Source organism: Camellia sinensis, chromosome 3 (genome assembly GCF_055761805.1).
Source record: "Camellia sinensis isolate YWXY chromosome 3, ASM5576180v1, whole genome shotgun sequence".
Lineage (NCBI taxonomy): Eukaryota > Viridiplantae > Streptophyta > Magnoliopsida > Ericales > Theaceae > Camellia > Camellia sinensis.
Window position 1 is genome coordinate 214,474,805 of NC_138963.1, and position 15,042 is coordinate 214,489,846.

The window sequence follows — 15,042 nt, forward strand, 5'->3', positions numbered from 1 at the left end:
TCATAAGATTACAAGTACTTAATTAATTTAATTTTTTATATAATTTTTTCTATAATAAAAATAGGAAAATGTTTGAGGGCCCGAAATACCTGGCTCGAATGCCCCGAATGCCCAAAACGACGTCGTTTTGGGCATTCCGTTTTTTTTTTTTTTTTTTTTCTTTTTTTTCCGCCATTTTCGACCTCTGCATTTGCAGAGGAAGAAAGAGAAAGAGAGGGAGAGGGAGAGGGAGAGAAAGAGAGAGAGAGGTCGCGTCGCCTGCGTCGCCTCCGGCCGCCGATCGCGTTGCCTTCTCCGATCGCGTCGCCTCCAGCCGCCGATCGCGTTGCCTTCTCCGATCGCGTCGGCCACCGCCGATCGCGTCCTCGCCTCAGTCCCTCCTCCTCCATTTTTTAGGCCCCCTCCAGTCCTTCCCCCCCCTCCCCCTCCCCCTCCCCCTCCTTCCCTTCTTCTTCTTCCTCCTTCTTCTCAAATTCGAGCCAAATTGGCTCGAAAGGATTTCGGGCTCTGTAGCAGAGCCGATAAAAATAATTATAATTATCGAAATGGACTCGGGATCACCCAAAGGGGCAAAATCCAAAACCACTAAATAATAATTCACGATTACATGCATTATTTATTGTTATTTATAGATATATATATTTTTGATTAAGATTAGACAACAAACATTTACGTCGTGGACACATTCTTTAAACCAAAATTCTATTTTACATTTTCTCCTACTACCAATATTCTGAAATTTAAGGATGCAATATTTTCTGACAAAGCCCTATAAATAAATTCGTACGCATATCATTTTCTCCATTCTCGCAACAACCCAAAGTTATATTCACCCAAAAAAAAACAACCCAAAGCAAACTTCACAAACCAAACCTAGAGAGAGAAACGGAAAGAGAAAGAGAAAGGCGAAGAGACAAAGAGTTGTTTTCTCTGTCTCTGTATATCCAAGTATACAGAGTCTTCTCCTTCCATTTCTATGTAGATTTTCTTTTTCATTTCCTTTTCAATCTCTCCTTTCCTAAATTTTCCTGAAAAATCTGCAATTTTCCCTAATCTTCTCTGTTTTCAGTTTCAGAACCCACCATTCCCCCTTGTATATTGTAATTATATATATATTTCTGTTTCTTACAAACATTTGAACGTAGAACCGAAAGGCTGATTTTCAGTTTCTCTTCACTGTTTTTTGCCCCCTCTGCTTTCTGACATTTTCCCGTCACTTTCTCGAGAAAATATGGATTCTCGCCGTATTCAATCGGAGAAAGCCAAGGCGATGATCAGGTACCGCCGGCTCCGAAACGTTGCAAAAATGTGGCGAATCCTCGAATTTCTCGTCGCTTTCGCGTTGTTGTCATGGTCGTCGACTCGGCTTCCGATCATTGTCTCACTCGCCGGCCAGTGCCTTGTTCAACTCTCCGATTATCTCTTCAATCCTCACATTAATTTCGTGATCGGAAACGCAATCATCATCGTCATAGTCTTCCTTTCCCGCCAAAACAAAGCCGGAAACAACTCCTTCACCGGTGACGAGTACGGGAACGGCGAGGCTCACCAGAGAATCGCTTCCATCTCCGACGGCGCAACACCGACCCCGCCTCCTCCTACGGCGGCAGAGATGGAGGAGACGGCGTATGAGGACAAGCAGATCGTCGTCTCTGAAAATGCGGTTACTCAGATGCAATGCGATGCGGCTAGTACCGCCATAGAGCAGGCGAAGAAGCAGATACAGCGGTTCCAGAGGACTGAGTCGGAGAAGTTGAAGCGAGACCTTCAAGCGAATCATCGTCCACAGCTCCGGCGATCGGAGACAGAGATTAAAGAAAGATCAGTGGTGAGAAGGAGGGCAATTTCGTCATATGATGCTGTGGATAGGTTGAACAGCGACGAGTTTAGGCGCACCGTAGAGTCGTTCATAGCAGAGCAACGGAGGTTTCTGAGGACACAAAAGATGGACGAAACGAACCAGTAAAAAATAGTATTATCAGAATTTTTATAAAAAGAGTTTTACATATTATTAATCTAAACTCGATTTTCTTCTTCTTCTTCTCTTTTTTTTTTTTCTTTTTTTTCTTTTTTTGTGGTTTTTCAGTTTTCTCATTGACGCCTACGGATTCGAATGTACAGGCATGGCTCCTTAGTCAGTCACTTTCTCGGGAATTACTTGAGCAGGAAAATTTCATGGAATTTCTCCTCTAACTAATTTTTTTGCGTTTTGATATTTTCGCTGTCCGGTCTTTACTACTCGAACTCTATATCTAGCCTTTGATTTTTAATTGGGGAAGTGGGTCATGAACAACATTTTTGGATTTATCTGCCAAGAAACTAAAAATTATGCTTTTAAATTATGGAGATCAACGAAAATGGTTGTGAATTTTAAGTGATATTATGGTACTGGATTTCAAAATTTGAATATATTCAGTTCCAAAAAAAAAAATTGGATATATATTTTTTGCTTTCATTTGAAAATAGGGCAAATTACATATACACCCCTCGAGGTTTGGCTAAATTACAGATACCCCTGAGGTTTGAGAAATTACGAATTCCCCCCTGAATGCTATATTTGCATAAGAAATTAGGGGGTAATTTATTATGAAATATAAATCTCAGGGGGTAAATTGTTATGAAAATACAAACCTCAGGGGGCGGGATGTAATTTCCGAAATCTCAGGGGGTATCTGTAATTTAACCAAACCTCGAGGGGTGTATATGTAATTTGCCCTTGAAAGTATTAATTTTCTTGATCTTGTTTTTCTCTTCTGAGCTAAGGGAGATAGAATACAAAACATCCATTCTTAATTAGGGGGATTCTTAGAAGTACCAGCTTTCATTTCAATATGCTTCATTAAGGCAGGCCTCTTAGAGGAAAGATTACTAGCTATGGATAGGGTACTAATCACCTATTTCCAACCCATTACATCAATATAAATGCGATGGCTGTTATCGTTTAATATAATCAATAATGATAGATGTCACTAATTTTAGAATTCTAAAAAAATTATTAATGACATGACACTTAATAAAAAAAGAAAAAAAAATATAAAATTATGATCAAAATATTAAATCATTCATGGTGGGACTCACTGTTACATCATTAGTAGTAGCACTAATTAGTGCTCTTACTCATTTTTCGTAATATAATTAAGTTCAAAAAAAAAAAAAAATCATGTTAGAAAGTTTTTGATAATCCAATTGAGTGTTGGTTTGGAATATGGGTTGATTTTTTAATTTTTAGATTCTTTGATTATTTTAGTTTGAGGTTGAAAAGTTTCGTTTAAGATAGATTTTTTGATTATTTTTTACTTTTGTGAGAAAAAATGAAATAATTATTATTTGGATATGATATTTTTGTCTTATTGAATTACAAAATTTATTTTGTCTTTTTATGACTAGAATAGCCTAAAAGTCTAACATGCCAAACGAAGACTAGTATATAAAACTGAACTTTCATTTGGCATTGGCTAATATAGCCAACTTTTTTGTATTGAGGCTTTTTTAGCTTGACTTTTTTAGCTTTGTTTGATTTGAATTTTTTGACTTTTTTGACTTTTGTAAGAGAAAAAATATAATAATTATGGGTTGAATATGATATTTTATTTTATTAGTTTATTTTGTCATTTTGTACTTTTTAAGCCCTAAAATGATAGTCAAACCAAGGTTGAATGTATTAAGTATTGATTAAGGGTTATTTGGCAATGACTTTTTTAGTTGATTTTTTGACTTTTTTAGCTTGAGACTTTTGTTTGTTTGGTTTTCTTGTTTAGTTTTTTTGGCTTTTTAGCTTTAGAATGACATACTTTTTTTTTTTGTCTATTTGTGATTTTTGGCTTTTTGACCCCCCCTTTTTTTACCCATTTGTGATTTTTTTGCCCAACATAAAAACCAAACCAGGGTTCAATAAACCTCGTTTGATAACTATAATTAATATCATTTAAAAATATAAATGCCTCTTAAAATGAAGACTAAAATCTAATATTTTTAAAATCATATAAAATCATCATGCCATTGCTGCCACCACCATCATCGTGCCACAGCAGCCACCACTACTACCACCGCTACCGCTACTATTACCACACCACCACTATGCCACAACCACCATCACCATCACTACTGCTACCATATCACTGCCACCACTACTATCACCACCATTATGGCGCCATCACCACCACCACCACCACTACAATCACCACCTTTATCACTATTGTCACTGTTTCTATATGCATCACCATTATTTTACTACTATTACCATCATTATCGCTATCACCACCATGCTACCACCGCCGCTACCACTATTAACGCTATCATTATTACTACCACCACCACAACTACAATATAAAAATTGAAATATATAAATTAAAAATAATAAATTTAAAATTTAAACTTATACATATTAAACAATTTATTTTTACTTCAACACTTACAAAATGACTTTTCAACTTAAAAAATTTAATATTCAATTTTTAATTTTTAATTTTCAATTTTATTAAGCGTCACCTTAGCTTCCCTCTAGTCTATTAAGTAGACTAAAGGGTTCATGGGCTATGGATTTATTTCGAGTTTATTTTGATAATTTCAATCACTCACTGCTATAAAAATAAGATTTAGCAATCTTTCAAAATCGCGGCCTAAACCATGAAACACATCGAGTATCACAAAAAGAAACAAAGAGGGATATGGTATAGAGAAATGTTAGGGATCATGAAATTTTTTTCATGAAAATGATCATGAAAGATTTATGACTTTTAGATTATCTTGATTAGTGTGTGGTGTTTTATTCTAAGTGTAATTTAAAGGTCACAAATCTTTCATGATCATTTTCATGAAAAACTTTTCATGATACCTAGTATTGCTGTATAATATAACCACATGTATAAAGCACCGGTTTAAAAGCATCACACGTCCTCTGTCATCTTTAAAGTGGTAAAAACACTGCATATTCTGAACCAGCTTGTTTGGTTTCATTTTTCTGAAAACAGTTTTCAGAAAATTTATTTTTTTATTTTTCATATTTTTTTATTTTTATTGAATTTTTAAAAATATTTTAAAGATATTTTTTTTTAATTTTTAGACACACTTAACATAAATACACATAAAAGTATAATTTTGTGAAAAAATCTTTTAAAAATTCAATAAATAACAAAAATACAAAAAAAAAATTTATGAAAATTTAATATATTTTTTGTATTTTTATGTATTTGTTAATTTTTTAAAATATTTTTTTCACAATTTTTTTACTTTTTAAATACATTTAAGTAATGTGCATTTAAAAAAATAAAAAAAAAATGCTTAGAATTTATAAAACATTCACTAAAAACAAAAAATAAAAAACTTAATTTAAAAAAAACTTAATTCAGAAAACTCAAACTAAGGCTCAGTTTGGCAAGTTAGGTTAGGGGTTTTTTTGGCTATTTTAGCCACAAAAGACAAAATATGCTATTTTAGTCACAAAAAATAAAATATCACATCTAACCCATAATCATTACATTATTCTTTCACAAAAAAAAGTTAAAAAAATCAAAAAAATTAAAAAACCTTTATCAAACCAAACTTTTTAACCCAGACTAAAATAGTAAAAAAAAACTAAAAAATCAAAAAATTAAAAAATCAACCCGCTTCCCAAACCAATCCTAAACCCACTAATTGGCATATCCAACCTTTCCTTTAGTAATTCTTCGTATAGTACTTTTTAAGTTTATAGATAATGTAAAATATCAAATTAGTCAAACATCAATAGCCATATAATTGGAATGCATTTATCTTGAAAAAACAAGCTATGGAGTGTAACTTTTGAGAATATGCTGTATTAAAAAAATGTGGACCAATTTTATGGTACGAGTAAATTAACTTAACTTTTTATTAATGATCTACTAAAAAAATATTAAAAATTATACGGCTAAAATCACTAAAATAAATCGAAAGTAAACCTAGAACTCCTGAATTCGACCACCTAATCTAATCAGTAGCTGTTGCAATATGGATATATGGATGCCAGTTAGGCCATAGGCTTTTTTGGTTGTGCCAAAAATGAACGAATCGCTTGACGGAGGTGTAGGTTACTATTATGCTTTGATTGATTGCCATTGATGTGCCGTGTTTAGGCTCATTTTGAAACCGAAGTCCCAAGGAATTAACTACCATAAATTTATGTACTTTTATTGTTTGTAATACTGGATTATATCTTTAATTTTCCATTCTGGTCGGGTGTTATATTCACGAAAATGTCATACAATCTCCACAAAAGTGATAAGAATGCATATTAATGTTTCATACCATGTTTTATTTTATTATCGGCGCTGATTGAGGGCCCGTAATTTCGGGGCTCGAATGCCCCGAAATTCCACTTTAGGTAAAAAAAAAAAAAAAAAAAAGGAAAAAAGAAAGAAAAAAAAAAATAATTTCCAAAAATAGAAATTAGGGGTATTAGGGGCAACTTTTTTAGGGCCACCAATCATTTTCCTTTTATTATATAGAGCAAAATGCCATATGGAATCTAAAGCACCATACTAATGCTTTGTCCTGGAATGACGGTGCTACTTTCTTCATCTTAAAACAAACTTCCATAATTTAAAATTAATAAATTTTATAATTTATATAGAAATAAATTTTAAAATTTAAAATTTAAAATTTAAAATAGGATCCACTTGATTAATATAATAAGAACAATCCATATGATTAAGAAAATTTTGGAAAACTGGTACGAAGTCAGCTTTTTGACTTTTTTAAGTCACATCACCTCTTTATTTTTTTTTTACATAAAAAGTCAAAAAGTCAAAAAATTAACTTTTTGCCAACTTATCAAAACACAACTATAGAATTATGATATACAAACAAGATTTATAAAGAATTTTGTATAGAATAATGTAGTCCATTGAGAAATTTTAATTTTTTTTATTTGATTCATATTTGAAAATTCGAACCATTGACCTTCTACTGAGATATAAGAATTTTAGTCAATTGGCTAACCTCGTTGCATTGAGACCTTTTCCTTTAAAACAATATAATTGCTAGGCATAGTTGAGACATAGTTTATTAATAAAATTTGTGTCAAAAATATTTTGTAAATGATAAAAAAAAAAAAATTAAAAAGTTTTGAAATTAGTGAAAAAGAGTCATGGGTTCATTTAAAAAAATATATATATATATATATATATATTCTTCCAACCTTAGACACTTGTTAACAAGGCCATTAGAGCAAAACATCAAAACAAATAATTTTTATTTACAAAAATAATATTATATCAAAACATTTTGATGGTATTTTTTGTATAATAAAGGTTAATTTTCTTAAATGCTCATCTAACAATTAGTCCCTGTTTGACAAGTGAGTTGAATTTAGGTAAGGACTAAAAAAATAGAAAAAAGACAAAATTGGTTAAATAAGACAAAAGTATTACATCAAAATCATAACCATTTTACTTTTTCTCTCACAAAAAAATTAAAAAATCAAAAAATTCATCTCAAATAGAACTAATTTAGCCATGCTAAATTAGTCAAAAAAGCGAAAAATAGACAATTTTTTTCCCCAAACTAACCCTTAATAACTAACTTTTGTGGATTAAAAAAATCAAGAATTTTACTATTAAAGTGCTGCCGTAACCAAAGACAGAGACCCAAAAAAAAAAAAAAAAAAAAAATTAGTAGACACTTTCCATTATTTCTTATCGATTCGTTTGGAAAGTTGGTTGATTTTTTAATTATTTTAGTATGTGATTAAAAAGTTTAGTTGAGAATTTTTTTTTGATTTTTTTGACTTTTTATAAGAAAAAGAATGTAATAATTATAAGTTGAATGTAATATTTTGTCTTATTAGATTAAAAAAATTATTTTATTTATTTTATTTTTTTAACTATTTTAATTAAAAAATCCCACACCCATACTTCCCAAAATAGTTGTTCAAAAACACTTCTCAGCCTCCGTTTGGGAAGTGGGTTGGCTTTTTGACTTTTTTGGCTATTTTAGACTGGGTTAAAAAACTTAGGCCAAGTTTGGGAAGACTAAAAAAGTGCACTTTTTGTCTTTTTTGACTAAAAAATTGAGGTTGAAAATATGGATGTTTGGGTTAACTTTTTGACTTTTTATTGAAAAATGTGTAATAAAAAATTGTAAAAATTGATTTGTAGGGAAAAATTTGAATTGTGAGTTGTGCAGCCGTAATTGTTGACTTTTGGTGAATAGTGTTAACTTTTTAACTTTTTGAGTAACTTTTTGACTTTTTGACTTTTTTGGATCTTCCCAAACTTGCCCTTAGTTTGGGAAGGGTTTTTTGATTTTTTGACTTTTTTGACTTTTTTTGTGAGAGAAGAGTGTAATGATTATGGGTTAGATGTGATGTTTTGTTTTTTGTGGCTAAAATAGTCTATTTTGTCTTTTGTGACTAAAATAGACAAAAAAATCCACTTTAATTTTTCCCAAACGGACCCTCAACATCATTTACCTTTTGTTAAAGTACAAATTTTGACATAACAGTTTTTTTTTTTTTTTGGACAATTAAGTTGAAAGTCAATTTATTAAATTTTAATTTTTTTAAATCACATTTTCTTTTTATTTTTTTACATATTTTTTTAAAAAAAAAATTAAAACTTTTTCAAAAATAAATAAAGTTCAAATACCAAAGTTGTGTTGATGACAAAATGATTAACAACCCACCCACGTACCGGAGTCCAAGGCTTTTAGAAATGCATAATTGGCACTAATCCCGAATAATAAGATTTTAATTTCATTCATGTAAAAAGTTTGTAATCTTCTCAAGGAAAAAAAAAGAAAAAAAAAGAAAACACTTTCTACTTTAACGAAAGTAGAATACATGAACAGGTTAATTGCTAGTAGCTTTTTTTTTTTTTTGCCTTTTACCCATTATTAATGCACAGTTGGGTCTAATAAATTCCAACTCTAGGACCAGGAGTAGGACATAGATTCTTGGGGTGTATTTTCATATATTTTTCAAAGTAAATTTTCAAACTCATTTTACTTTTGTGAAAGTGAAAATATGATTTCTAATAATTTTTATCATGATTTAATTAAAATTATTTTAAAGTTGTGGATAAATTTAAGGGCGAGTTATACTAATCGTTTCTATAATTTGAGATTTGTGTCATTTTAATTCATGACTTTTTAATTGTTACATATTTCACCATGAATTTTAAATCTTGCTCTAAATAAGGACAATTGTATATACCATTGGTCAATTTCTTAGGCAACATAGTCAATTTGATAGAAATATAAACTAATTTGACAAAAATATATATCAAAAAAATATTTTTGAATTTTTTAAAATTATTTCTACCCACCAAAAATAAAATTATGTGAAATTGATAAATCTTGTACATATTTATTTATTTATTTATTTTACTAAATTATTTTTTATTATGTATTTGGATGATAATCATGTAATAGATGGTTGTTAGACTTTTAATATGTAATAGATATAATATATGAAATGTTTTTAGTTTTGAATTTTTTGATTTTATGGATTGGTTCAATAATGATATTAAAGTTATCGCCATATTTGACCTTTGGAAAAATAGAAACTAATTTAATGAAAATAAAAACAATTATCCATTACATGATTTTCATCCAAACACATAATAAAAATTAATTTGGTAAAAAAATAATTAAATGTGCAAAAGATTATCAATTTTACATAATTTTATCTTTGGTGAGTAGAAATAATTTTTTAAAATTAAAAAATATTTTTTTGACATTTATTTTTGTCAAATTAGTTTATATTTTATCAAATTAACGACTTTGCCCTTAAAATTGAGCAATGATATTTTCAATTGTCCTTATTTGGAACAAAATTTAAAATTTAAGATCAAATGTGTTACAATTGAAAAATCAAAAACCAAAATGACATAAGTCCCAAACTATATGAACTATTATTGTAATTCACCCTAAATTTAAATTCCATCACTTTGGAAAGTAACAGCCAAAACAAGAAGGTGCCGTTTGGTAACACTTACGTTTTCAATTTTCTGTTTATATTTATAAAAGGGTAATGCTAGGGACACCAAATTTTCTACCAAACAAATGACCAAATGTCTCACATGGGTGTGGGGTCCGCAATTTTGTGGGCCCCACACCCATGTGAGACATTTGGTCATTTATTTGGTAGAAAATTTGGGACCTCTAGCATTTTTCTTTATAAAAATTTAAAAAACTCAAATAAAAACTTGTTTGGTAAAATTTTTGATTTATAAATCAGTGGTATTAGTTTATAAATTTAACCAAAAAAATGAAAACACAAAAAATGTGTTTCCGTTTTAAGTTTTTAGTTTTTTTTTTTTTTTATCACCCAACATTAGCCACCACCCGCCACTATCTTCCACCACCATCTTCCGCCACCACCCACCCTCCACCACCACCTGCCACCACCACTCACTACCCACCCACTACCACCCGCCACCACCACACACCTGCCACTCACTCGCCACCACCACCTACCCTTCGCTACCACCACCACCACCCACTTGTCATCCACCTGCCACCACCCACCACCTGCCACTACCATTCACCGCTCGCCACCACCACCCGTCACTTACTTGCCACCACCATTCACCACCCACCTGCCACCACTATTCACCACCTGCCACCACCAGCCACCTGCCATCCATTCGCCACTACCACCCACCACCACTACCACCACCTACCTGCCACCACCACCCACCACCTACCACCACCCATTCGCTACCACCTACCACCCGTCACCGTTACCCACCCACCCACCTACCACCACCACCACCACCCGCTACCCACCTGCCACCACCACCCACCACCCACCACCACCTACTCGCTACCACCCATCACTCACCACCGTCACCCACCTACCCACCCACCTCCCACCCGCCACCACCCACTACCACCCACCACCCGCCATCGTCACTCACCCACCCACCAACCACCACCATCCGCTACCACCCACTACCGCCCGCCACCACCACCGGTTCGCTACCACCCACCACCCGCCATCGTCACCCACACACCCGCCAGCACCACCCGCCACCCACCATCGGCCACTCACCACCCACCCCACCACCACCCGCCATCCGCCACCCGCCTGCCACCACCACCCACACTTCCCACTCACTATCACCCACCACCCGCCACCGTCACCCACCCACCCACCACCATCAGCTACCCACCACCCATCGTCACCACTTTCCACCACTTGCCATTTCTTACTTCTTTTTACATTTTTAAATTTTTTAAAACATTTTGTCAATTATTAAACGCGTTTGTTGTTTATGTTTTTCTAAAAATAAACAAAAAATAAATAAAAACTAATTTATAAAATTTTTGTAAATATAAATTGAAAACGTAAACGGTACCGAACACACCCAAGCATTTGGTGTTTAAAAAAAGAAAAAGAAAAAACACGTCCATAAATGTTCAATTCTCTTGTCATTTAATCAACGAGACTTTTATTGGTCAAGATTTTTGTACTTCACCAGAAGATTATAAATTTGAATTTTTTTTTGGCTTACATGTGATCTTTTTTTTATTATTTGATTGTCTTATAAGTGAGGTATTCTTCCTTTATACTTGTTTGAGGTATTTCCTCTTATATGATTCATAGATTTTATTTGTTTGTATGTGTTTATTAATTTTATTTATTAAAATATGATGTAAAATTCATGATATTTATAAATTATCTTTCACTAATTAAAAAAGAAAAAAATCTCCACAAGTATATTCCTCCATAAAATAATAAAAAAAAAGATGCTTCTTTTTTCTTTTTGCTTTTTTGTATTTTCTTTCATTTTTTCTTTGCAATACTTGAAAAAGAGGAGTTTTCTAAAAATTTAAAAAAAAAAACAATTTAGAGAATTGACCCACTTTTCAAACTATTTAGAAAACTAACTTATTTTTTGAAATCGCATTTTGAAGATATATGTAATTTCACTTTAAAATCGCATGTTAAAAATGCAATATATCTTAATGAAGTTCATGTCATCATAAATTGCATTTTTAATATGTGATTTCAAGGTAAAATTTCATATTGAAAATGTAATTTCAATTTAAAATAGTATTTTCAAAAGTAAGTTATTTTCTTAAATAATTTAAAAAATGAATCGATTCTCAAAATTATTTTTTTTAGAATACTTAAAAAAAAAAAACTCGAAAAAGAAACCCATTTTGAGAGTCAAAGAAACAAATGGTTATTATTGACTTCAACCTATTATTCCTTTTGATGTGGGAACTAGTGGTACCTAAGCTAGTGGGGGATTTTTGTTTGGGGCACTTAACAACAACAATCTATCGGCTTGCGCTTATCCACTTTTTTGTTGTATTGTTGTATGCAACAAAACAAAATAAGAGGTTACCATTGTTTTTTGTCAATCTAGTATCAGTTCTCCTATAAAAATAAAAATTAAATATAAAATATATATAAATGATAAAATTTTAAAAAATTTATTAATAGAATCCACTTTTAACCAACCTTATTCATCTACACACATTATATGTTTGATTCTATAATCGATTTATGTTATTTAGATCTATTCATTCAATAATGTTAAGTTGACTTTAAAACTAATATCAAATTTAGTGTTGTTAATTAGCACGAATATTTGTTTTTCTTTTTGTGTTATATTATTATTATAATTACCAATTATTTTCTTGGTTTTTCTTTCAATTCTTTATTAGGGAATTAGCACCAACTAATGTGTAACCCTAAAATACACAAAAATAATTCTATTTAGAAAAGCCACTTATGGCCGTACAATGTTTCTAGCTACATGGGTCGAATATGATAGTTTAATCTGGTGGGTCCAACTTCTTGACTTTATCCAGTAATCCCATAATGAAATTTTACTTTCCTCAAATATAATGACTTTATCCAGTAATCCCATAATGAAATTTTACTTTCCTCAAATATAATGGGTTTTGTGCGTACTGAATACCGCACTTGATGATTGTAGATCAGGGTTCTGCACTTTGTTGGACTGTCCAAGAATTGAAACCCTGCAACAAAAAGTACCGTCAGAGTTACCCGGTCGAGGTTGGCCAGATAACCCCTCCGGTGTGGGAATGAGTAATCGGAGAAGGAGGAAGTTGCTCTCTAAGTGTAGAGAGTTATGTTTCGGTGAGTAGAGTTTAGCTTAGATCAGTTACCTTCAATGTGAAATCACTGTAGTTTATATAGAACTCCTGTTGCCCAAGATGGTTTTATGGAGCTGTGGTGCTACCAAGTTTCCTTTTAGCATTGTCCAAGGTAGGGGACCATCTGGTAGTTGTCATGGGGTGCATATACTCATTGTAGTCATGCTGATAACAAACCACATTATTCTGATTAACTGTTTCCGTGATTCTAGGTGTAGGGGACCAGCTGAGGTGACAACTTGCACATGCATATACTCACAGCTTCTACGTTTCTTTGGTGTGTTCCTTTAGCTCGGCATTGTTGTGCCTCAGCTCGGCCATTTATGGGATTGCTTGTAGAGATGGGCCGGCCCAGTATGATATATTTGTGTGGGCTTGGCCTCTCTTGGGTTCTATCCAGGGGTCAGGTCCTGCGGTTCGGCCCAGCCCAGCATCGTGGCTAGACTGACTTTTCCACCACAAGCTGGGCCCAAGTGCTTAAGAACTTGGGTAGATTGTTGACGATGTAATTGGGCTAAACTGACTGGCCCACTTGCTTATCCTGCTTGTCAGGTCTGTGTCTGATGGATTGGGGCGGCCCAAGACTAGGATCCAACCCATTTCATATTTATCCCCTTCAGATTTCAATTCCACTTGAATTGTAATAATTTTTAATTTCTATTATATATGCATTGTTTCATTCTGTTGAAATCATATAGGAAGTTTTTTTTTTTTTTTTTTTTTGGCACGCGCTAATAATAGTATATATGTAATTTTACTATAATAAATAAAAAGAAACCAACCGGTCACAGATGTAAATATAATATAGCTGTCCGTTATATTTTATGTCAGTATGACATGTAATACTATTATAGTTACATGTTACAATACTGTTAAGATGCTCACTTGACAGTAATTTTATTATAACAAAATAATAAACACTTGTCTTAAAGATTTAGTTTAGTTATAGAGCAATTTGTCTTAAATAAACACTTGTCTTCGTAAATAGAACAATTTGACATGTAGTTGTCTGATCAACCTGAGCTTTGAGAAATAAATCCGTGTCTGTTGAACTCTTTCTTTTGTATTGCTTGTTTGTTTGTAATTTTCACGTTGTACTGTCTATTTAATGGTTCGTTTGTTTTTAAAGGTAGAATGAAAAGAATTCATAGTGAGATGATTAATAGTGAAGGAATTAATAGTGAGAGAATTAAGTAAAATTGTGTTTGTTTTGATAATAGTTGTTAATGTAGGAATTGTTAAATTATTTTTATATAAAATAATAAAACGAATAAAAAATTAAACATTAATGTTCAAAAAAAAAATCCTAATATGTAAAAAATAAAAAAAAAATAAAAAAATTTCTAATCATCTCACTATTTTTCTAATATCACCTCTACCTCCACCTCCACCTCCACCTCCTCCATCCCAATCCCACTTTCAACCTTCATATTAATCCCCTCCTCTACCCAAATTCTTTTTCTAACTCTATAAATAAATACAATACTAAAGAACACCACCTCTATTTTAATTTCATTCCATCCTTTACATCCAAAATAAACGGGGCCAATGGTTCTAGTGAGTATTCACCATGTGGCATCTATCAGGTATTTCGTACCACTTAGACTATTCACTTTTTTTTTTTATATAAAAATATATATATATATATATATAGTGTGGAGCAACATAGCAACTCATCTGGTTGCCATGGAGAGTTCAAATTAAAGAGTGCCTAATCAACTTTTTAAGCTCGCATGGGTTGAGAGTCTGTCTAAACTTAGTTTAAAATATAGAGAAATTTGTGCAAATTTGGACCTGAGACTCACTTTTGTTCGAATTTTTTTGCCAAAGCTTAAGTTTGAGTTTAACTCAAAGAATTTGGGTTTGGCTCAGGCTGCCCAAATTCAAACACAAAAAAATTATTTTTAGTTGTTTTAAAGTAATGTATTGCACCTTTTAGAATAAATTTAA

General features: G+C 32.1%; 1 protein-coding gene across 1 annotated transcript; it reads left to right on the forward strand.

Moving 5' to 3' along the window:
- Nucleotides 1-803: 803 nt before the first annotated feature.
- LOC114271666 (uncharacterized) lies at nt 804-2,181 on the forward strand. The gene is made up of 2 exons (XM_028213269.2): nt 804-1,962; nt 2,087-2,181. The coding sequence occupies exons 1-2, from the start codon at nt 1,232-1,234 to the stop codon at nt 2,133-2,135; spliced, it is 780 nt and encodes a 259-aa protein (XP_028069070.2). The 5' UTR covers nt 804-1,231; the 3' UTR covers nt 2,136-2,181.
- Nucleotides 2,182-15,042: the final 12,861 nt, after the last annotated feature.

What these genes read in the sequence shown, in the direction of transcription:
- LOC114271666 (XM_028213269.2), top strand. Translation starts at nt 1,232, where the DNA reads ATGGATTCTCGCCGTATTCAATCGGAGAAAGCCAAGGCGATGATCAGG. An exon ending in AAGATGGACGAAACGAACCA is followed by an intron (nt 1,963 to 2,086) that starts GTAAAAAATAGT and finishes GTGGTTTTTCAG; the next exon opens with TTTTCTCATTGACGCCTACG.